The sequence below is a fragment of the Ovis canadensis genome, chromosome 23, assembly GCF_042477335.2.
Source record: "Ovis canadensis isolate MfBH-ARS-UI-01 breed Bighorn chromosome 23, ARS-UI_OviCan_v2, whole genome shotgun sequence".
NCBI lineage: Eukaryota > Metazoa > Chordata > Mammalia > Artiodactyla > Bovidae > Ovis > Ovis canadensis.
Window position 1 is genome coordinate 17,581,321 of NC_091267.1, and position 24,201 is coordinate 17,605,521.

General features: G+C 48.2%; 1 protein-coding gene across 1 annotated transcript in view; it reads left to right on the forward strand.

Annotated features, from left to right (window-relative positions):
• The window catches only part of FBXO15 (F-box protein 15), a 36,780-nt gene extending 17,377 nt beyond the window's left edge, over positions 1–19,403 (forward strand). Inside the window, exons 7-10 of the mRNA XM_069568822.1 lie at positions 91–173; positions 1,100–1,242; positions 17,733–17,857; positions 19,012–19,403. Of these exons, the coding sequence (XP_069424923.1) occupies positions 91–173; positions 1,100–1,242; positions 17,733–17,857; positions 19,012–19,281 (621 nt within the window). The 3' untranslated portion in view covers positions 19,282–19,403. The remainder of the gene's footprint in view (positions 1–90; positions 174–1,099; positions 1,243–17,732; positions 17,858–19,011) is intronic.
• Positions 19,404–24,201: the final 4,798 nt, after the last annotated feature.

Below are 24,201 nucleotides of genomic sequence, written 5' to 3' on the forward strand. Positions count from 1 at the left end.
GTGATGCATGTGCTGTGATCAGAAACAGCGACCCTGTGAACAGTGAAAGTATCTCTGCCGATGCACGTCTTCTTTTAATTGCCTTTGCAGAGGGAGGAGGAGCTGGCGTTCGTTATGGCAAATCTGCATCTCCACCGCCTCGTGGAGAGGAGCATGCTGGGGTCGCCTGCGGTGTACGTATCGCTGTGCGGTGTGTGCAGTTTTGTACAGTCAGCGTAAGGGAGTCTGAGGTGAAAGCGTCCTAACGTTCCAAGAAGAGCTTCAAAGATACCGTGTTTTTAATCAGTAGCCACAAGCCGACGGCGTAATGACGCAGCTGTTGCCAACAGTCACGGGGTCACCTGCGAGTGGCCTCCGCTGCGCTCGTTAGGGCTCAGGCTGGTGCACCTTGCGGGTCGCGGCCTGTAGATCAGGGCAGCGCCTCGCAGAGACGAGGTTCGAGCGCACTGAGACGCTGCACGCTCTTGGCGCTGCTCTGCTTGCTCGTATCGGGACAGCAGGCCGACGTGGCCCCTGGGGTCTGAGCTCCAGGCGTGTGCTGTGCTTGGTCGGGACAGCACGCCTGTTAATGGACCTCAGGTCAGCGTGTGGGCCGTGCTTTCCATTTCTCCACTTCTCTCACCCCCCGGGGCCAAGGCACCCACATACCGACCTGGAAAGCTCCTGCGTGCTTCTCCGTTGGGTGCGTTAGCTGCTGACGTGTTTCTTCCTGGATGAAGCCTCGTTCATCGTAGCTCTGGGTCTCCTCCCGGCGATCCCTGAGCTGCTGGTCTGTTGCCGGTGCGTCTTCCTGCCGCGCATTCACCCGCTGAATGCTGAGACCACCTGAAGCAGAGCTGCTGTCTAGGGCGGGCCCCAGCCACGTTCTGTTGTGGTGGTCCGGGGGTGCCCAGGGAACACACGTTTTTGCTCGTTTGTATAGAAGTAGAGAAAAGGAACATGCCCTTCTGAGCCAGTGGTATTGAACCCTGTCGGGAATCCACAGAGGGCTGGCGGCGCTGCTGTCTTGAAGGGGTGTTCATTTTCTGGGGAGTCTTTCCCGTCAGAATGTCTTGCCTCTGAGGCTAACATTCGCACGTGTGTGTGTTTCACTCCTCAGCCCCTACGAGCTGCCTCCGCACACACCCGTCTCAGATGACAGCCCTGAGCGTGGACTGCACGGCTACAGGCTCCACGTGGACATGCACAGTGGGGGCGTGTCCTGCCTCTGCGGCTCCTTTCGCAATCTCTCTGCCAGCAAAGGTGAAGTTCCCTGAGTTTGAGTGTTTGTTTCAGTGTGAAATTCGAAGTCTGGAGAGGCATGGGGACCACTTTTTATACCCGAGTTAAGGCCCGCTGAGTGACCAGTACCCGTGTCTGTCCTGGCCCTGCGCGCCCTCTCCCCCCGCAGACCCCTTATCACAGGCTGTGGGGCTTCTGGGCCAGCCCCGCTCGCAGTTGCTGGCTCTGGCTCCATCATCACATCCCCCTTCTCTACCTTCTGGAATATTCTCTGCTCACCCTTTCCACTGGTACCTGGTGCTTTGCCCCACCACGTGCCCCTTCTCTCACCCCGACTTCTTCCTTCTCAAAGGAGTGTGGTGAATGTGGTGGTTGCCCCCACAGGCCCAGTGTGGGGTGTGCCCAGGGTGAAGGCAGAGGAGCCCAGGCAGCGGTGGACGGGAGGCAGAGACCGTCACCCGGGGGTGGGGGTGATGCAGGGGATGATGCCCTGGTTCTGACTGTTCCCGCCTGGTGTCGTTCCGGGGTGGGGGTGATGCAGGGGATGATGCCCTGGTTCTGACTGTTCCCGCCTGGTGTCGTTCCGGGGTGGGGGTGATGCAGGCGCCTGCCCTGGTTCTGACTGTTCCCGCCTGGTGTCGTTCCGGGGTGGGGGTGATGCAGGGGATGATGCCCTGGTTCTGACTGTTCCCGCCTGGTGTCGTTCCGGGGTGGGGGTGATGCAGGCGCCTGCCCTGGTTCTGACTGTTCCCGCCTGGTGTCGTTCTAGGGGTGGGGGTGATGCAGGGGATGATGCCCTGGTTCTGACTGTTCCTGCCTGGTGTCGTTCCGGGGTGGGGGTGATGCAGGGGATGATGCCCTGGTTCTGACTGTTCCCGCCTGGTGTCGTTCCGGGGTGGGGGTGATGCAGGGGATGATGCCCTGGTTCTGACTGTTCCCGCCTGGTGTCGTTCCGGGGTGGGGGTGATGCAGGGGATGATGCCCTGGTTCTGACTGTTCCCGCCTGGTGTCGTTCCGGGGTGGGGGTGATGCAGGGGATGATGCCCTGGTTCTGGCTGTTCCCGCCTGGTGTCGTTCCGGGGTGGGGGTGATGCAGGGGATGATGCCCTGGTTCTGGCTGTTCCCGCCTGGTGTCGTTCCGGGGTGGGGGTGATGCAGGGGATGATGCCCTGGTTCTGGCTGTTCCCGCCTGGTGTCGTTCCGGGGTGGGGGTGATGCAGGGGATGATGCCCTGGTTCTGGCTGTTCCCGCCTGGTGTCGTTCCGGGGTGGGGGTGATGCAGGGGATGATGCCCTGGTTCTGACTGTTCCCGCCTGGTGTCGTTCCGGGGTGGGGGTGATGCAGGGGATGATGCCCTGGTTCTGACTGTTCCCGCCTGGTGTCGTTCCGGGGTGGGGGTGATGCAGGGGATGATGCCCTGGTTCTGACTGTTCCTGCCTGGTGTCGTTCCGGGGTGGGGGTGATGCAGGCGCCTGCCCTGGTTCTGACTGTTCCCGCCTGGTGTCGTTCTGGGGTGGGGGTGATGCAGGCGCCTGCCCTGGTTCTGACTGTTCCCGCCTGGTGTCGCTCCTTGTATCCTGTAACCTTGAGCTTCGGTGTATAGACTTGCATAGACTCAAGCTTCACACTGGTTGTAAGAATATTTTATAGGGGAACATTACATATTTCATTTCTGAATGTCCTGTTCCCCCAGATTCTTCCACCTGATGGATTTGACATCCATTAATACTCCCTGCCTGGGCGTCCCAGGTGGCGCTAGTGGCTAAGAATCCACCCCCCAGTGCAGGAGATGAGAGGCTTGGGTTTGATCCCTGAGTCAGGAAGATCCCCTGAAGGAGGGAACGGCAACCCCTCCCAGGATTCTTGGCTGGAAAATCCCATGGACAGAGAAGCGTGGTGGACTGCAGTCCATGGGGTCACCAAGAGTTGGACGCGACTGAAGCAACTTAGCAGCGTGTTAGCAATACTCCCTGCCTACATCATCTTTTTGGAGTTTAGAAAACAGTGATTTTAAAATTGCGTCATTCTGTCTGCAGTTATTAGCCGAGCTCTTGTAGAGAACGTTTTCCCTCATCAACTGCGTGACTTCCTGTAATGTCAGGGTAAATGCTTTAATCCTTTCTCTTTTAACCACCAGTTTGCAGATTACGAAATTGATATATTTATCACCGGCCATGGTAGAAACAGCTCTGAGGGCACTCTCTCCTGCCTTCCTTGTTTAGTGTCACTTTGGACTCTTGGGTTATTAAGTACTCAGTAATTTATAATCAGTTACAGACGTTATTCTTTGTAAAGCTAAAATTGCGCCCAGTTTGGTCAGTGGGATGGACTTCAGGTCGGCTTCTCTGCCTGTTCATACACCTTCCTTCTTCTCTGAGTCATCTTTGCATTTGTCCTAAGAAGATTTCTAGGCTTTTCTCTGCGTGTTGGCACTTTTATTACAATTATGAAGAATGTATATGTTAACCGAGGGTGAGTTGACATCTTTGTTGTTTATTTGTCCCCCCTCCCCCAAGTATGGAATGTCTTTCAGTTTGTTCAAAAATACTTTTCTGTCTTTTTGGAATGTATCAGAATTTTCTTCATACGAATTTTGCACATTTCTTAAGATTGTTAGTAACCGTCTCCTCTGTTGCTTTTGCTGTATCTTCCAACTCTTTTTTAAATGTCTTTGTGTGGTTTTGGTCTCAGGTCACTGCTGATCTCATAGAATGAGTTGGGAAATATTCCCAACTCTTGAATTTTTTAGAGGGTTTTGGATAGAATTGGCAGTATTTTTTTCTGAAGTGGTTGGTGGAATTCACCTTTGAAGCCATCAAGGCCTGGAGCTTGCTTTGTGGGAAGGTTTTTAGCTACATTGTCAATTTCCTTTATAGCTGTAGGGCTTGTTTAGGTTATCTGTTTTCTTCTTGTGTGAGCTTTGGTATTTTGTGTCTTTCAAGTTATCTGCGTAAATATAAAGATTGATGAGTGGGTTCATTGGTGGGTGGGGTTCATCAACAGAAGAACAAGTCCGCTTCTTCCTTTGTAAATTTCTCCATGAATGTTTACCGGATGACGAGTACTTAAATCCATTGTTTTACTGGTGGTTTAGTCACTAAATCATGTCCCATTCTTGCGACCCTGTGGACTGTAGCCCACCAGGCTCCTTTGTCTATGGCATTTTCCAGGCAAGAATACTGGAGTGGGTTGCCATTTCCTTTTCCAGGGGATCTTCCCCAACCAGGGACTGAACCTGGTCTTCTGCCCTGCATGTAAGTCTCCTGCATTGCAGGCAGATTCTTTACTGACCAAGCCACCAGGGAAGCCTGGTCCATCATTTTATTAGAGATTATAAAACGGTGATTCCTTAATTGTATCATTCCTTCTTCATCTATTATTAGCATTTGATAAAGAATGTTTTTTTTTTGTCAATTATTGTTACCATGAAATATAAATAATACAGGAAAGGCGTGATACATGCTTGATTCTTTCTTGATTTATATACAGTGTATTAATTTATGCTGTAATAGTCTTTGAAGATGACTTATAAGTTTTCTGCGCTCAGTTGCTCAGTCCTGTCTGACTCTTTGTGACCCCATGGACTGGAGCCCACCATGCTCCTCTGTCCATGGAATGTTCCAGGTAAGTATACTGGAGTGGGTTGCCATTTCCTTCTCAAGTGAGGTATTATTGTTAATTCATGGATTGAAAAAACAGAGGTTATTTTAGTCCATTGGAAGCCATTGTTTTTATTATTACTGTGATGTTCAGACTGTCCTGTCCTGGGGCATCTGCTTCTGCTCTTCTGACATGACTCTTCCCCTTTGGCAACTTGCTTGCGTTCTAACAGGATGAGATGCTCCAAGCTCATGTTGTCTGTTTCCCACCCAGACCTGGACTTGGCCATTTCCCCAGGACCTCTGTTTCCTTTTATTTCTCACTATAGACTGTGGCTTTTAGAGATCATAATCTATATCCTAAGGACGCCTGTTGCTCTTGGGTTTTCATCTCTTCTAGGGTTTTCACTGGGCAGAGCTATGAGGTTTGTTGACTTTATAATATGTAGAAATAAATTATGCATTCATTTAAATCAAAGACCTTGGGGTTTTTAATTCACCTATCATTTTTATATACTTATATCTCTTTTCCTATGCTGAAAGTCTTTGTTCTAAACAACATCAAAATATATAAAATTTCAACTCCCCCCCCCCCGCCCCGAATACTGATATTAGTAATAACCTATTGCATGTTAGGGCTTTCCTTTTAGCTCAGTCAGTAAAGAATCTGCCTGCAATGCCAGAGACCTGGGTTTGATTCCTAGGTGGGGGTTTGATTCCTGGGGAAGGAAATGGCGCCCACTCCAGTGTTCTTGCCTGGAGTAATTCCACAGACAGAGGAGCCTGGCAGGTTACAGTCTATGAGGTCGCAAGAGTCGGACACGATTGAGTGACTAAGCACACATTACATGTTACTTTAAGATTTTCCTTGTGGCTTTTTATGTGCTTAAGATATGTATATCACCTTAGAAAAAGTTAAGTCACCTAAAATAATTCTGCTCTGTGTGGTTTGCTATCACCTTGATATATGATTAGGGTGATTTGTTTCAGTTGACTTTATTTTTCAGGATTGCTTTGCTTCTGTTTTTACATTAAGAAATTACATACCACATTTATATGGTCCAAAGTTGAAGTTGTAAAACGATGTAGTTTACTTCTGCCCTGTCTCTTCACTTCTGTTCTTTCCCTCCCTCCAAAGGTAATCCTTCATATTAGTCCGAAGTTTGTTCTTTCAATGTTTCATTTTGAATACATAATGCCATATATTAATATATTCATATTTCTCCCAATTTTTAAAATATGACATACTAGACTCCCTTTGAAGTTCCTTCATTTTTTCCAATTAATAATTTATTCTGAAGATTAGTTTTTAAAATAAGATACAGGTCTTTCTCTTTTTCTCCTTCCCCAATAGCTCAGTTGGTAAAGAATCCACCTGCAGTGCAGGAGACCCTGGTTCAATTCCTGGGTCAGGAAGATCTGCTGGAGAAGGAATAGGCTACCCACTCCAGTATTCTTGGGCTTCCCTTGTGGCTCAGCTGGTTAAGAATCTGCCTGCAATGCGGAAGGCCTGGGTCCTATCCCTGGGTTGGGAAGATCCCCTAGAGAAGGGAAAGGCTACCCACTCCAGATTCTGGCCTGGAGAATCCCGTGGACTGTATAAGCCCATGCAAAGAATCGGACATGACTGAGCGACTTTCACTTGTTAATGTCTTTTTCTGTGGTTTCCAGCCTTTGCTGTTAGTGGTTTAGTGAATGTAAAGTGAATAGCCTTGTTCACATATCACTTCATGTCTTGTCAGCTTGTCTTTGGGAGACTTTCTTAGAATTGCTAGCTCAAAGAGTACATTGCAAATATAATATTGAAAGATACTGGCAAATTCCCCTTTGTGAGAGTATTTCCAACTTAATGGGGAATTAAGTTAGTAAAATATGTCGTCACTAAGTACAGTTCTTCTAGGTTTTTGTTACATGTCCTCGAGTTGAGTTTCTTTCTATTCCTGGATTTGTTGGATTTTTTACAAAAATCAGGAATAATTATTAAATGTTATGAAATACGTTTGGGCAACTATTGATGGTATGATTTCTTCTCCTTTACACTATTAACATAGTAAATTTCATTAATACATCTTCTGTGGGAAGGTTAACATCCTAGAGTCCCTAAGACAAGCTCCTCTTCTCATATATGTGCTTATTTTAAAAATACTAGTTTCAGTTATTTGGCTTTTAGTATTTTCCATTTAAACTCAAACTATAGTTTTCAGTTTTTTATGTTTTAAGTTTGTTTCGTTTTCAGTCATAAGAAAGTTTTCTACTTTTAACTGAATCAGTTTAAGGTTTATATAATTTCCTAGAAATCATCTATTTGGGGCTTTATTTTGATCTTTTCCTAGCTTTTTGAGTTGACTGCTTAGATTGTTTAACTTTCAGGTTTTCTTTTCTTTATTTTTCCCCCCCAGTTCCCTTTATGCCCAGAATCTTGGACTCTCAAGGTTGGAAGGAATTGAAAGGTGATCTAAAGAATGATCTCTTCTGGGCTTGAATTTGCTATGCTCAGAAGCAGCTCACCTGCCTTTTTTTCTGCTTTTCTTTGAGCCCAAAGTAGTTTCTCTGTCCGTCCACCCACTTGCCTTGATTCTGTTATTTAAAAGAGAGAATGAAATCTCATCCCTTTTCTTGATACGTGCCATGGAGGGGCTGCTAACGTGCGCACCTGTTCCCAGGGCGCCATGTGCATGCCCGGGGCTGCGGCTGGCAGAGCGCTTGGTCTCGCGCTGCAGGTTTCCAGCCCCGGGTCCTCGGGTGCCCTTCGCGTCCCGCCTTCCCGGCCTGACACGGTCTCTCTCCTCCAGGGGCTGGGCCGAGGTCCGTGTCGGGGGTGCTGCTGGGACTTCAGAGGAGAGGACTGCCCGCACCTCGTTGTCAGGGAACACCGCGTCCTGTTGACTGCGCTCTGTGTGCGTCCCTCATGCCCGAGCTGTGCCCTCGATTATGATGAGGACAGGACGAGGGTGGCAGAGAACCCGGGTGGGCCCTCGTCACAGGTGCCTGCCGCACGCTTCGTGCCTGTGTTAGTCTTCATGGCAAGCCTGTGGGCTGGGCACTGTGGCCCCTCCCGGGTTACTGCTGGAGCGGCTGAAGCTTGTGCTGGGAGTGCTCCTTCCGGCTGCACCCCGGGCTGACTGCGGAGCCCAGGGTCTCAAGCACTTGGCTGCTGTCTCCTGTATGCTGTACTCTGCAGCGCTGTGCTTCTAGGGTGTGCTTTCTCCCGTGTGACTCTGTCTTTTCAAGGCGGTGGGCTCGCAAGGGTGTCAGGTGGGGGCCCTTCTCTGCCGGAACGCTGACATACCCTGAGAAGGTGAGATGATTGTTAGGACACGAAGGAGGCTGAGTAAAAGAGAATGGGAGCCTGTGATGGGAGCAATTCAATTCGCCTTTCATCTGTTGTTTTCCCCGTAAGGGACATTTTCCCCATAAGGCTTCACACGACACTCTTGCGTGTTTCCTCTGCCTGTCGTTCCGCGATGCGGACCAGCAGAGGGCGCCGTTGCCATCAGAGTCGTCATCTCTCTTTGCCAGAGTACAAACCCAGAGGTCCTCTAAGTTTTTGAGAAATGCACTTGTGGTTCCAGGTGGTATATTTAGTCAATTCCAGCTCTGTCATTGCGGGAGGGGATGACAGCACAGTGCCCCCATCAAGGATAAATGTTTTATCCTCGTAGCCCTAGAATTGCAGGGCGCTGAGCAGCCTGGCCTGGCTGCAGAGGCAGTCTGCAGAAGGCAGTGGCAAGACCTTGGCAGCTCACACCTCCTTCCTCCAGACCCTGCGGTTTTTCTTTTTCTCTGACTTTGCTCTGTATCCTCTCGCAGTAATAAATCTTAGCTATTAAGACAGCTATGCCCTGAGTCCTGTGAGTCTTCCCAGTAGATCCTCTGGGTCTTGGGGACCCAGTGCCAACCCATCTACCCACATCTACAAAAGTACAGAAGTCATAACATGCCCAGGGAAACCCAGGAACCCCTCCCAGGGCCATACAGTTACACACGAGTCGTGACTCCACCTGCCGAGTGCTGTCTGCCTGAGAAGCATGTTGGAGCCTCAGCGCCTAGGGCTCTTACTGGGGCTGGCCACGTGGCACCCTCTGCCAGCCTCACCCACATTCCAGACTGCCAGGAGGAAAAGTATTCAGCATGGATCATGTTGTCGGTACAGACTGTTCAGTCAGAGAGGAATGGTGAGGTAGGAATCCTCCCGAAACCTGTCTCCAGACCTCAGCTTTCTAAGGGTAGGCTGTCTCAGGAGTGCAGTTCACCCAGTGGAAGAGCAGACAGGAAGAGGTCCAGTCGTGTCTTTGAAGTGTAAATGGAGCCTGAAAAAGAGCATGTTCAGCAGTGCAAAGTATGAAAGAATGTGTATTTTTTGATCTTAGTATCAAGCTAATTATTACCAGTTTTCAGAAGCTGGAGGAAAAAGATTTTGCACAGTACAGCATGTTGAGACTTTTTATCAGTGTTGAGAGGGAGAGTGATGGTAAAGAGGCAGAGGAAAAGAATTTTTAAATAACAAAGTATGCTGCTAGTGTCATTTATTTGAGTTGTTACAAAATGCTTTTAAAAATGAATGGCTTTTTCCTTTTATGGGATTTGAGAATTCTGAATATGTGGACATTTGTAAAAAACAAAAATCACCCAAGGACAACTCTTGTTTCTCTTTTGGTTCGTTTTCAAATCTAGAGCTATGTTTATATTTGCGGACCACACTGTGGGAGCAGTGCCTGCTTTTTCCCCCTGTCACTAAATAGCCTTTGAAAAATTAGACTTTGGGAAGTTGTATGACAACCTGTGTTTGGTTTTATCATGCTTTATTGACCTCTTCTCCTTCTGTTGGGCATTTAGGTCTCCTTTTCCATGATTATACCACTATTATCACGAGCGTTATTTTGAAAAATGTTTGGTAATTTGAGAGGTGAAAATGACATCTGATTGTTTTAAATTTGCGAACGTTGAATGTATATCAAGGGTTTGGAATAACAGACGTGTCTGAAGATTATCTGAAGATAATTATCTGAGAAAATTAGCAAAGCCGTGTGTATTGACTGTTTTAAAAGGCCTGTGGACTGTCGCTGAGTTGGCGGTTACTGGAGCAGCTGTCGGGCTGCTTAGGGCACCTAAGCCGCTCGAGCTGCAGTGGTCAGGTGAGAAAGGAAGTGAGGCGTGTCCAGGAGACGGGGCTATGCCAGTGCTGGCTGGTTTTCATATTTCTTTCCTAACTGAATTTCCAGTTTGTGTTTGATGGGTTCCACTGTTTTAAATGTTTACTAGGCCTATATGAGTTATATTGGTTGCAAATATTTTCGACATTTTGTCTTCTTTTGCCTTCTAAATTTTGTACATGTTGTTTTGGATTCCCACCACCCCCCCCCCCCCCCGCCCCAAGTGTTGTTGTTGTTGTTTTTAAATATTTATTTATTTTGGCAGGTCTTAAATGCGGCATGAGGAATCTTGAGTTGCAGCATGTAGGGTCTAGATCCCTCACCAGGGATCAAATCCTGGCTCCCTGCTTTGGGAGTGCGGAGTCTTAGCCGCTGGACCACCAGAGAAGGTCCCACTAAAAAATTGTTCATTGTATATAAAAAGTCCTTTTTTTCTTGTTGTTTCCTCCAAGATTTTTACACGTAAAAAGTACCCACTTGGCAAGGCCAGGCAGACATTCGCCTCTGTTCCCTTTTGATGATCTCCCTTCCTTTTGTAAACCCAGGCTTCCCTCGTGGCTCAGCTGGTAAAGAATCCGCCTGCAATGCGGGAGACCTGGGCTCATCCCCGGGCTGGGAGCACAGCCACAGGCAGCCTGCAGTTCCCTGCCTTCCCACAAGGGCTCCTTCTTTGCTATGGGTCGGGCCCCTCTCCCTGTGACTCTACCAGGCAGGAAGTTCCTCCAGGCTTTACTTGTGGATTTTGTTACAAAAATGTGTCCTTCTCCCAGGGTAACGTTTCTTACCAATAAACTTTTATCGAAAATGTCTCAGTTATTTCCATCCATTTATGCTTTCAGATATATTTAAAATAATCGCTTGGCCAGATTTTAAGTGTCTTATTTGGATTTTGATCAGATTTGTATCCAATGTGTACGTTAATTTGGAAGGGATTGATGCGGTTTCATTCAGGGCTCTGGACCTTCTGTTTAAGTTTTCTTCCCTGTCCTTAGGAGAAATGTTTGTCACGTAGGTCTTTTACCTTGCTCGACTCATTTTTGTGTTATTGTGAGTGAATACGCTGAGGTTATGTTTCCGTTGCTAGATTTGTTTTATATCCTTTGGAGATTTTGTGATGTGCTTTTCATTAAAATGCTGATTAAATAATAAATAGTGCCATACTCTGTAAGGTGCAATAGAAAACACTGAGGGATCTGAAGGAAGTTATGGGCCTGAGAAACTTTTCACTCTACAAAAAAGTAGGGTTGTTCATCTCTTGAGGAGCAGAAACTGTTTAGCCCAGATAACCTCTTTTTAAGAAATTCTACATTAAATTTTTTATGGTTTGTTTGAGATATCTTTCTTACATAGTATGTTACCCCATTTTTATTGGTTGTAATTCCAAAAATAGATAGTTTTTTGTTTCCTCTGTTCCTTGATACTGATTACTTTCTGTATTTCTAGGTCAAATTATCCTCTCTCAACATTTATGGTAACAGGAAGGCATTAGAAATTGTTTGGTCGTTTCTAGGTGGTGATTATCTTGAAAATTAGAGCAGATAATTGGTATAGCATCTTCGTCAGTGGTGGTGCTTACCTTTTCCCTGGTTTGCACATTCAGTGGCCCGTTATGAACAAATTGGCGCTATAGAATGCTGTCCACATGGCAGGAGAACACAGACCTCCATGCATTTCACATCACGGCTCATTGGGAGCCAGTGGTCTTTTCCCTGAAGCAGGACAGGGGATGTGGTTTGTGGGGCCCAGCATAAAATGGAACTTCGAGGCTCCTTGTGAGAAAATTATTCAGTTCAGAGTGGTGACATTAAACCAGGAGGGTCCTCTGCAGACGCACAGGTTGTGGCCCCTGAAGCTGGCCCCCCTGCCCCCCACCTGCCCCAGCCTGGGGACCCAGGACCTGTGGGGAGGACCCTTGAGGTTCTGAAACTGTTCATTATTGTGTAGTTGCTCAGTCGTGTCCTACTCTTTGCAACCGTATGGACTGTAGCCCACCAGGCTCCTCTGTCCGTGGGATTTCCCAGGCAAGAATACTGGCGTGGTTGCCGTTTCCTCCTCCAGGGGATCTTCCCGACCCCAGGGACAGAACCCACCTCTCCTGCACTGGCAGGTGGGTTCTTTGCCACTGAGCCACCTGGGGAGCCTTCCCAGGAGCTCTTTTCCTCCGCTTTTGCGTTTCTGGCCTCCTTACTTCTGTTTGAGATCCTGACTTCATGAATGCCCGGAAGTTCCTTAGAGAAAATCACAAATACATGTCCACTGGGTCTGTCAGACTTTTTTCTTCATGTTCAGGGACCTGGTCTGTAACTGCATTTAACTATTTAGAGTTTATGTATATCAGGGGTTTGGAATAACAGATGTGTCTGAAGATTATCTCAAGATAATTCTCTGAGAAAAATAGTAAAGCCATGTGTATTCCAGGGGAGATTTACTTTAGACAGCCAACAGGACATTTTCTCACCTTAAGAATTCCTGCTGTTTCTGTTTGATCGTTAGAGTCTTGTTCCTAATTACTACTTTGTAGCATCAGGTCTCTGCAGCTGTAAATTCTTAATACTCTGTGGCTTGTATTTCTAGGTTTATAGGGTCTCCCTCCCTCTTTATCCAAAACTTGCACAGACATCTGAGAGTTGCTTCTGTTCTATTTATTTGTGCTCCTGAGCTGGTCTCCAGATGGTAATCAAGGGTTCTGTCTTGTTCAGTTTATCTGTTTAGTTAACTTGTGCTCTGCTGTCCTTGCCTCAGGCAGTTCTAATCTAACTGAACCCCCTGCCCCCCTTCTGTGTTCTTTGCTTTAGGAAAAAATCACTGGTCTCTCCTCCCCACTGTCTTTACTTCCCACTTTTTCTATGTTCTATTTGTGATGCAAAAAATGAACTCGAATCATAGCTGAGAAATGAGAACTGTTAACAGTAGTGTCATTAATATGCCACAGAAGACATGACCTTTATCCTCAGAGACTAGGTTATTTCAGGAAAGAGATCAACGGTCCAGTATCTTTAAATGTTCAAGAGTATAGGGCTCTCTTGGAGGCTCAGACAGTAAAGAATCCGTCTGCAGTGCTGGAGAACCGGGTTCAATGCTGGAGACCCGGGTTCAGTCCCTCGGTTGGGAAGATCCCCTGGGAAAGGAAACGGCAACCCAGTCCAAAGAGCTGGACACAACTGAGTGGCTAACACACAGGAGTTTAGGAAAGAAAGAGATGAACGCGGTTAAAAGGGTGCTGTCAGCCGCAGGGGTGCCGGGTAAGCTCCCTAAGGCACTGGGGGACGAGGAAGCTCTGAGGACTCAAGCGGGCCCTGCCCGGAGTTATGGTTGGATGGGAAAAGTGGTGCTGGTGCGTGCGCAGAGCGGCCTTTGGAGGAACACTGGTCAAGACAGCAGCTGACCCTTGAGTGCTTCATTTGCTGTAGCTTTCCCCTCTGCTTTCCAACTTAGGAAAAATTACAGGACTAGTTCAAGAATTCCCATATACGTTTCCTTCTTTAACGATAGGTGGGTCTTGCTTGTTCTAGGACGTCATACAGTAGGGCTCATACGGTTTGTCCTCGTGCGTTCAGACTCTTTCAGCATTGTGTCTTTGAGATGCGGGGGTGATCGTCATCCCTATTCATTGATGAATTGTATTCCATTGAAAAAATACACCAGAATTTGCTCACCTGTTTTCCTGTTGCTAGAGAAGGAATTTGGGTTGTTTTCTGGTTTGGACTGTTAGGAATAAAGCTACCATAGAATTTTTATGAAAGTGTGTTTCGTGGGCATGCATTTTTCTTTCTCTTGGCTAAATACCTAGGGCTGAAAAGTTGAAGCTTAGGGCAGGTTTATGGATTGAAAGTTGACAGTCTTTTTCTATTTTATGTATAAGAGATTTTTATGTATTAGAAGTTACCAGACTTCAGTTTTCAGAGTGGTTGTGCCATTTTACACTCTCATCATCTGTGTCTGAGTGTTGTGGTTGCTCCATATCCTGGGCAGCCACTGAAGTTATTGTCTTTTAAATTCTAGCCGATCCGGTCTGTGGCAGTGGTGGTTTCTCCCTAGTGGCCGCCAGTGGGGAGCACTTTTTCACGTGCTCGTATCCGTTTGTATGTCTTGTTTTGGAGTGACCTTGTGGCTGTGTAGTTCGTCTCTTTATTCCTCAGTTGTAAGGGCTTTTTATATATTCTGGGTAGTAGTCCTTTTCCAGATACACGTTTTGCAGATGTCCTTTTCCCAGCCTGTGGCTTGCTTATTCATTTTCTCGGTGGGCGTGGTGTAGCTGCTCAGTCGTGTCTGACTCTTTATAATGCTATGGACTGTAGCCCTCCGGGCTCCTCTGTCCATGGGGTTCTCCAGGCAAGAATACTGGAGTGGGCTGCCATTTCCTCCTCCAGGGGATCTTCCTGACCCAGGGATCGAACCCGGGTCTCCTGCATCACAGGTGAATTCTTCACCGACTAAGCTTCCAGGGAAGCTCCCCATTTTCTTGATGGTTATACCATTTTAGTGATCAGAAGTTTCTCACTTTGATGAAATCTCATTTATTATTTTTTTGTTTTATGGTATTGTTTTCTGTTTTCTGTTAAAAAAAAAAACCTTCTGCACCAGATTATGGAGATATACTTTCTTCCAGCTGGATTATGGTTTAAGTCTGTGAAACATCCTTAATTAATTTTTGTATGAAGTATGAGGCAAGGGTTGAGGTTCATTTCATTTTCCCAAATGAATAGAAAGTTGTTCCTACACCATTTGAGCAAAGGCTTTCTTTTCTCATTGAATTATTTTGATGTTTTTGTAAAAAAATCAGTTGCTTGTAAAAGTATTGGTCTATTTCTGGACCCATCTGTTCTACATTGTTCGTCTATTGATCTTTATAGTAATACCACACTGTCTTGATTGCTTTAGCTCTTTAGTAATTCTTGACGTCAATTATTTTTCTTTTTTCCAAGATTGTGTGGCTATTTTAGGCCCTTAGCATTGCCATGTGAATTTTAGAATCAGCTTGTCAAATGTTACTCTTTGTTGATAAATTAGTTATTAAATACCTGCTGGATGGTGTATGTGTGGTTGGATTCCTTTGCTGTTCCCCCGAGACTGTCAGAACAGTGTTTGTTAATCAGTTGTGCCCCAATATAAAATAGAAAGTTTAGGAAAATACCTGCTGGGATTATGACTGAGATTATTAAGCCTGTATGTCGAATTTGGGTAAATGGACATCCTAACCGTCTCAAGTCTTGCCGTCCATAAGCATGGTGCATCTTTCTGGCTGGCAATAGACTTAACTCTTTAGATGGATTATTATTGTTGAGATAATACATAAAAGTGCTTAGCGTGGCATTTATGATGACCCATCCTCTAATGTTAACTATTTACTGTTAGTTCCATTAATCACACAGCTTTATAAAGCACTTTCTGTTCCTCTCTCATTGTGATTGGCTTGGAGCTTGACCATGGTCACGCTGCTAGTAAATGCCCGGGCAGGGTTTGAAATGAAGTCCTTATGACTCTTAGATTTCGTGCTTGTAAGCGCATGTCCCGGAAGCCAAGGGTAGTGAGCCTTGTGTTCTATTTCTCTGCGTTTTGGGGGTGGCCTTTATATGTTGGCAGGTTAAGGTTAGACGGGATCCAACAACAGAGTTTATTCCGAATGGTTTAAGCATCACAGGAGTTTAATGAGGAAGTGTTGGCTCAGTCTCCCTGGAGACTGTGGCTTCTCCCGTGAGAGCATCACCCTGTCACCCCAGGAGCTGACCCCAGAGTGCTGCCTGTGCCCCTGGCCCCATCCGTCAAGGCAGCTTTCCCTTCTCTGCCCCCGCCTGCTGCTCACACTGACCCAGGCGAGCAGGGATGCGCCCCAGCCAGGAGCCAGGCCACTCACCCCCAGTCACAGGAGGGCTGGGGCGGCAGGCAGGGAGCCCAGGGATCAGCCGTGGTTGGGGGGCTGCAGCTGGTTCCCCAGCACGTCTGGTCTGTGCAGTCATACTTTCTACTCTGCTGGTAGTAAAATGAAAACAAAGCCTCCTGAGAATCTAAACCCACATTATACATTCTCAGCTAGTATTTAAACCAGTGGGTGATCCTGTTTCCCTGATTTTGCATCCATTTTACTCTGTTGTAATGTCGTAGACACAGAACACGGTCTGGGTCACATTTGTGCCGCTTCCCTGCTGTGTGGTCTCAGAGAGGGCGCTGTTTGCCTCTCTGCTTTCTCAGCTCTGAGCTCAGAGAAGCACGGTGTCTAATTAGTAGTCCTGTTCTAGGCTGTTCTTTTAAGCTGCTGTGCACAAAGTGGTTAGCTTATGCTTGGTGTACAGGAAATACTCAGAAGCATGACCCGTTTTATGTACACTCACCTTCACACCTGCGTCCTGTGTGCAGATTGCTTATGTGGAGAGAGAGCTTCCCCTTGTTCCGTGTCAGAGATGGAAGCAGTTGCCAGGGTCGGTGGGGAGAGCGCTGACCGTGAAGACGCCACAGTGTCGTTACTGGTCTACAGGGAGGATGTCTGGTGATGGCAGTGGTCCTCGCTTCCTGGAGAGATTTCATGTTCATCAACTCGTACGGATGCCACTGAGCTGTCGCTGGCTGTGGTACCTTGGAGTCCGCTTTCTGCCATGGCCTGCGGACCAGCCGGCAGTCCCCCGCGTGGCTGTGCGGTGACACGGGTCTGATCAGGGCCACATCTGCTGGGCAGGATGGTGTTGCCTCGGCTCCCCCTAGGCCTCGCTGGAGAAGCTGGCGAGGAGGGACCTGGGCTGCCCCGCAGACCTGGAGCCGCACCGCCCGATGGGACTCCGCTCGGAGCCCGTGTCCTGCTGCCGATCTTTCTGATGTGCCTATGTGAGGACACTGTGCCGAGTCCCCACAGCGGGACTCTGACTCCCACGGCAGCCCAGCTTTGGCTTTCTCTTGTCCTGTGGATGGAACGGCGTGGGGTCAGAGAGCTTGTGCTCTTCCTGGCTCTCCTCCCCCTGCTGGCCCATGACTCACATGGCACGCTCGGGCAGGTGTGGCCCCTGAAGAAAGGTCACCTGCGGGTGAGGGCCCGTGGCCCTGTCATGGCTGATGCAGCCTTAGCAGGACGCGTTGTAGTGGGTGCAGGAGGCTCAGTGGCCCCGCAGGCCCCCAGGCGCGCGTGCAGCCCCACCGTGGCGGCCCTGGCGGTCAGGCTGCTCGCAGGCTGCTTAGCGCTGGTCCAGGTGGCCCGGGCTCATCTCAGCTCCCGGTCCATGTGGGCTGGGATTTCTGCTCATTTACGCGCTTGTGAGGAGACGCCCTGCGGGGGCTTCTTCCCTGACCACGTCCACAGTCGCCTGCCCTCCCCGCTCCTTTCTCTGGATGTCTCTCTCCTCCCTCACACTTAATGCCCTTGCTGTGCACTTTCTGGCCCCTGTTTTCCTAAGCTTCACGCTCTGTTTCCTCACTTTCCTTGCTGTTCTGTTTTATCAGATCAGTGGAGCCCCTGCCTCTCAGCGGCCTCCCCATGGTGACAGGGTGCTCCCTGGGCTCACCCCGGGGTCTCCCCGTCTCCCCAGTGAGGCACATTCGTTTCTCTGTCTCCCCGTCTCCCCAGTGAGGCACGCTCGTTTCTCTGTCTCAGGAATGCAGGTGCAGGTGGTGGTGCCCTGGCCTCGGCCAAACGCCGGGGTCTCTCTCTCCTTCCATCCCCAAATCCAGCTCTTAGATCCATGAGGCTTCCTGTAGTGGCTGACCCGAGGAATCTTGATCTGTGGTCCTGCATTGGTTGCTCTATAGTAATTTAAAATATCTTCAATCTTTTCAGGATACCTTGAAAATGAATACATGAAGCTCAGTGTGATAAGTTTTAAAAATAACACAGAACACCTACCTCTTATTGGAAAAGTTGGCCTTTCTTGGAAAACTAATAGTTTTGATGGCTGTATAAAGGTAATTTTTTTCCTTAAAGTACACGGTCTCTGTATAATTAACGTGTCTGGTGATGTGTATGTGTGATGCAGCTTTGAAAGTCCTTGATTGATTGTTCTGGAGTCAGAAGAGCTGTGCACGTCTTCTTAGCGCTGACCGTCAGTTGACTGACTTATCTAGCTCTGCGTGCGTTTTCTTTTCCACTGAGCCAGGCGGGTGGGTGGCTCTCAGCACCGTTTCTGAGCGGTGTTGACTGCACCCCCGCGTTCCCTGGAAGCCCTTTTGGCTGTTTGTTTTATGGACAAAGAGTGGAGCTGTAGGTTGCACCAGGCAAGTCGCATTTACTCAAAAACGTCTTACTCCTACACCCATTTAAAGTATATTGCAGTTCTGTTCCAGCATACAGATATTTCCTTGAACAGTTAAATCGGAGTTTGCCTCTGTCACAAACCAGCCGCACAGCGGGGAGACTTGCTGTGGGGGCTGGGGGCTGGCTGGGGTGGTGGAGGAGGGTGGTTCTCGCACAGTCTGGCTCCTCCAGTGCCCCCTGTGCCTGTGGGCGCCCTGGTTCTCACTCCTCTCCTTCTGTATTTTGTGGGATGAACTGGATTTCCACGGGACGGTTCTGCTGTGGATGCAGAGGCCCCCAGTGAGCTAGGCCTTATCCTGCCTAGGAGCATGGAGGCCTCGTCACAGGGGGGAGGGGTGATAATCGAGGCCAAGAGCCGCATTGTCGCCAAGCATGAAGACCACCTCATTATCACTAAGGCGTCTCTCTTGGTCCACTTGCTCTTTGCTGTGATGAGATGTTTTATTAATTGTACGTGAAAATAGGTATTTAAGCTTCGGCAAAGATCTGTCGTACACAAAAGAATATTGTTCCATTTCTTCAGGAGCACAGGCCTGGCTTTTTAAAATGGGTTCAGATGAGTCTTACAGAACGTTGAAATCACAGTAGATCTTGAGGACCGAGAAAGACAGAATATCAACCTGGCAGACTTAAGGGGTCAGGAAGTCCACACTGCACGTGCTGCTCCCGCCTCCTGTAATTCTGTTCTCTTTCCTCTTCTCCCTCCTCTTTCACTTAGTCCTTCCTGACGAGGCTCCGTATCTCCATCAGGTCTAACTGGGACTTTTATCCTTGCCACTTGTGACTGTTTGTGTTTATTTTGTAGAGTTGCTCTATAATGGACTTAACTCTTTTGGAGGAGTACGGGCAGCCCTTCTGGTGTTTCAGCTCCCCAGTGTGCGTGCGGTGCTGCCCCGGGCCCTCCGACGGCCCTAATTTCTTGGGGGAGGCATACTACGTGGACTACTCAGACTCAGAAGGAAGGCTGCGCATGGAGCTGGTGTGGATCGAGGAGACGGAGGAGTACTTTATCGTCAGCCTGGCTCTCTACCTGCGCTTGGCAAAAGTGAACCAGTGGTTTGGGACAGAATACTAAGCAGTAGCAATCGGTGGCAAATTATTATTGCTGTTTGTTTTTGTTGGACTAACTGGTTTTGTTCCTTGTGTTTGTCGTGAGTTAAAATAAAGCACTGGTCTGTTCAGTATCTTCTAATTTCACATTATAAGTTATGATTCCTGGGTCATTTTAAAGTTAACGTATAGAAGATTAAGTTAAATTTTAAAAACATGAAAGTAGGACATCACAGTGGAAGGTCACATAAAATAAAAAAGGAAAATATTTACTCTTCTCCTGCCCTTGCAGTTTAAAATACAAGAAAATGGATGAGACTGGGAACTGGTAAGTTTTCTCTTGGGAGGGTGTGTGTGTGTAGAATAAAGATCATGTGACCTGACCTTTATAAAGGCACTGTGTGTGGGTGGGTGTGTGTTGGGTAAAGACCATGTGACCACTGTATGTATGTGTGTGTGTGTGTGTCTGTATGTTGGGTAAAGATCATGTGATCACTGTGTGTGTATTGGATACATAGGATTTTTTTCTTTATAGGTTAGAACCCCAAATAAGGAAACACATTTAAACCTGAACTTCATGGTATTCATTAGGATTAGAAAGTGCTGTATTCATGGCACTTAGCAGCCACATTAGTATTCAATAAAGGAAAGTAAAATAGACAAATGACCTGCTTCAGAGGGAACGATGCGTGTGTAATCATCCGAAGAAAGTGTCATTCCTGAGAAGAGAGAAGTGTGGCGCACGTGCTATTCAGACGGCGGCTCTCCGTCTGTGGCGTTGGAAGTAGGTCGAGCTGGAGAAAGAGGGCCACTCTCCTTTCCGCAGCTGGACAGCACCAGGATGGAACGGGGAGCCCCGGGGGGTTGATGCTGGCAGCAGCGTGGGGGCTCACAGTCACAGCGCTTGTCTGCATCACAGCCGGCTGGTCCGCGAGTGCACGCCAGGCTCCATCCGTTCTCAGCTGTTTGCACATCTGTGGAAACTAAGGGGCATACCAGCAGCGGGGGCAGCTTGCTGGAGGCAGGGATTGGCAGATGAGCGAGTCCCTCCCATCTGAGCTAACGATGGAAGGGAAGGTTAGAGGGAGGGGCCGGTGAGGCATTGACAGTCGTGGCGTCTCATCAGAGCCCTGTGCTCACCACCAAGCGAGGCTGGGGGACTCACCCTTGCTCCCGCTTGCCCTTTCATGGGTCTGAGAGAATGTTCAGCTTTGGGTAGCTCTTCTCGTTTATCTCCATATTTCTAAGTAAAAATCTGTAGCTGATTCTGGCTTTGTTGATTTTAGCATCTATTGACTTATGGTCGATAAAATATCTCTCTGTTACACCAGCCATCTCCCCTCTTGCATCATACTGGATAATTCCTGCAACGTAAAATCTGTTGTTGTGATTTGTTGCTATGTAATATTGTTCCTGGTGAGGCTTCTCTCTTCTACAGCCTTTTATTTTTCTTGGATTAGTAATTGCCTTCTTTTGTTGACTTGCATGGGTTTTCAGTGACCCTCAAGTTTTCCTTAAAGGTCTGTCCAGTGTTGCAGGGGTTGGCCAGTTTTTCAGTGTATCCCACCTCCTCCACCACCCACACAGGCTTAAATATGTCAAATACTCTCTAAGTTCTCCTGTGTCTTCCCGCTAGGCTCATCCCCTGAGTTCTGCTTCTGTTTGCTCCAATCTAAACTTCTCTGTCCAGCCCTCCTGGACAGCCCTCGCCCTGAGAAGCCTCCCTTGTGCATCCTGTCCATGGAGTCTTGTTTTCATTCTCAATTTAAAGTTGACCCTTGAACAGTGCCTGTGTGGACCCTCTGTGTAGTTGAAAATTGGAGTAGAGTGTAAAGGTGGCCCTCCCTGTCCTGGCTTCCTCAGAATCTGCTGATTCACCCAACCTCAGATCGAGCTGTGCAGTCGTAGTAACTGTTGGAAAAAGCCCAAGTGTCAGGGGATCCACACAGTTCAGACCCACGTTCTGGGGTCAGCTGCACATCTGTTCAGTGGCACAGCCTTTCCTGTAGGTCTCGAAGGAAGTGCCACGGGAGATGCATTTGAGGTCCATGAAGTTCTGAAAACCATCTGATAGTTTAACTGGGGACAAATTGTAGGAGGTAGAATATTTTCTCTTAGAGCTTTGAAGACATCTTTTCTTGAGCATTTATCCTGTGGTTGTCTGTGAGTATCTAATGCCATTTGGGTGGATCTTGCTTTGTGCATGGTCTGTAATTTTTCTCTTCTCTCTGGAAACTCTTGGAATTTACGCTTGGTGTTTTGAAATCTCAAGATAATGTGTTTTGAAGTAGGTCTTTATCCTTCATTATGGGTCATTTTAATCTAAGAATTTGTGCACTTCAGCTGTGCGTTAAAAATGTCAGTCATTTTCTCTGTCCTATTTTTCCGTTCCTTTTGTTAATCTACTGTCGTCCTTTCTGGGTGGGTCCTCTGAAGTTTCTTATCTTTTCCGCCTGTCTCTCAGTCCTTTGTTCTACTTTCTGTAACAGCGTCTCAGTTTTCTTTTTCAACCCTTCTATTTAATCTTTTTTGATGGTGATGACCGGGTTTATACTGTATACAGATCCCTCTTCTAGCTCCATAGAAGACATTCTGTAGCTGCTTTGCAAGTGCAGTCTTTCTCTAAGACGGGCTGGCAGACTCTCTGTGAAAGGCCCACTGGTGGCTTCAGCATTTGTGGAGCATATGGTGTCGGCTGCACTGACTCAGCTGTGCGACCAAGCGTGAAGTCAGCTCCGGGCCGCCTGCAGGGGAGGGGCCCGTGTTCTGTGGAGCCTTGATTCACCTGAGCAGGTGCAGGCTGAATCATCCCTAGGCTGCAGTCTGCAAGCCTGCACACAAGTCTCTAGGGTTATCCATTTCAGTTTTCAAAACAGTTTCCAGCTTCACACTTTGGCAAAATCACAGCAAGGCTCATCCGTTGGTGCTGAGTTTGTGGGTGACGGTGTGATGAGAAATGAGGGACTCACAGTCTTGGAGGAGAGGATGAGTCCAAGTGGAGGAACCTGGAAAGGCCACACCTGGACCCAGCCTCCTGATGCCCCCCTGCCCCTCCGCCCCCTCCCCTCACCAGACACCCCTTCTCCCTGCTGGTCTGCTGCGCTGTGGCTGGGTGCCCTGCCCGGAGGAAACCCTTTTCACTCTGCCAGGGCTCCTGTGCCCCCTGCTCCTGCGCCCCCTGCTCCTGCGAGTGCAGCCTCTTCACTCCACCTGGGCTGCTCGGAGCCCCCTCCCCACCACTGCAGGTGCCTGCCGCGCCGGACGCTACATCATGGCTGTAGAAATGGATGTGGGGGACAGCGGATTTCTCAAGAATTAACGTGCAAACCTATATTAGTTCTGTACATTGTGAATGTCCACAGATACGCCCAGTGTAAATAATTTAGCCCTACTGGGGACTGGCCCATCTTAGTATTACATGCACTGAGGTTACATTAACAGCCATGAAAAAAAAAAAAACATTTACTAATCATACTGCCTTGTCAGAAAGTCTTTTTGTCTGTAAAGCAGGAGAATCTATTATGCTGGAATATTTTAAATACAAAGGAATAATAAGCAGGGCTCATGGAGCTCAATCAATTCAAGTAAAGTAACAGGTGCAAACTCTTCACTATGTAGTTGGCAAAGGAAGCAAGCATGAGTTACATGCAGAGAAATGTACCTCCCACAGGTGTGCAGTCAAAGGGACATACTTTTATTTCAAGTGTACTCCAAGTGTAAGATTTTGTCCGATTCAAAATCAGACCAAAGATCTGATTGACCTTGTTTAGTCACTCAGTCTTTGCAACCCTGTGGACGGCAGCCCACCAGGCCTGCTCCCCTGTCCTTCACCATCTCCTTGAGCTTGCTCAAACTCAATGTCCATCTCATCCTCTGTTGTCCCCTTCTCCTCCTGCCCTCAATTTATCCCAGCATCAGGGTCTTTCCCAATGAGTCAGCTCTTCACATCAGGTGGCCAAAGTATTGGGAGTTTCAGCAGCAGCCCTTCCAATGAATATTCAGGGTTGATTTCCTTTAGTACTGACTAATTTGATGTCCTTGCTGTCCAAGGGACTCTCAAGAGTCTTCCCCAGCACCATAGTTTGAAAGCATCAATTCTTCTACTGACCTTGGCCAAGATGGATTTTATAGTGACTTGATAGTTGTCTATTGTTCTTATTAACATCTGTTTATGAGTCTAATGATTATAATTGCTGCAGAAAGAAAATGCTTACATGGGAAGATCACTGTGTACAAGTGTTTTTCATGTTTGTAAAGAAATGTGCCTTTAAAAACTGCACCCACGGGTTGGTCCTACACACTGGGTGCATTTCGTCTGTGGAATAATACAGCATCCAGCTTCGGCATAGGACGTCGTCTGTGGTCTCCTGGGGCTTCAAGGAATAACACCCGGATTTTCTATGAGCTCCTGCTAGGCATGTCCTGGGCTGCGGTTGCCCCTGGGGCTGAAAGAGGGAGTGTAGCACGCCCAGAGGAGCGGGGTCGGGGGGTGGTGGTGGAACACAGAGGTGCCATCCAGGCAGCTCAGCAGAGCATCTGCCATAGCCTGGAGGTCAAGAGAAGAGCGGGCTGGTCTGGAGCCTCGATGGGCTAACGGGGCGGCTACAGAGGGGCCCTGCCTCCAGTGGACCTTGAGGACCAGGCCCCCGGGGCCTGGGGCTCACACATCCTCCGTTTTAGGTCCACGTAGCACGATGCTCTGCTCTGGAAAAGGACGCACAGGATGCATGCCTGCTCTGAGAATGTGTAGAAACTGGGAATTGCTCTCCAAACGTCGGATCTTAGAGTCTTCCTGAACTGGCCTGGCCTCAGCCCCGACCACTGGCCTGAGTTAACCTCTGACTTCTCTTTCCAGCCTGGAGGGGGACACAGTGAACTACCCCGGTACCTGCCCCTAGGGCGAGTGTGCGTGTTTGCTGATTGACATAGAGGTATGTCACAGTGA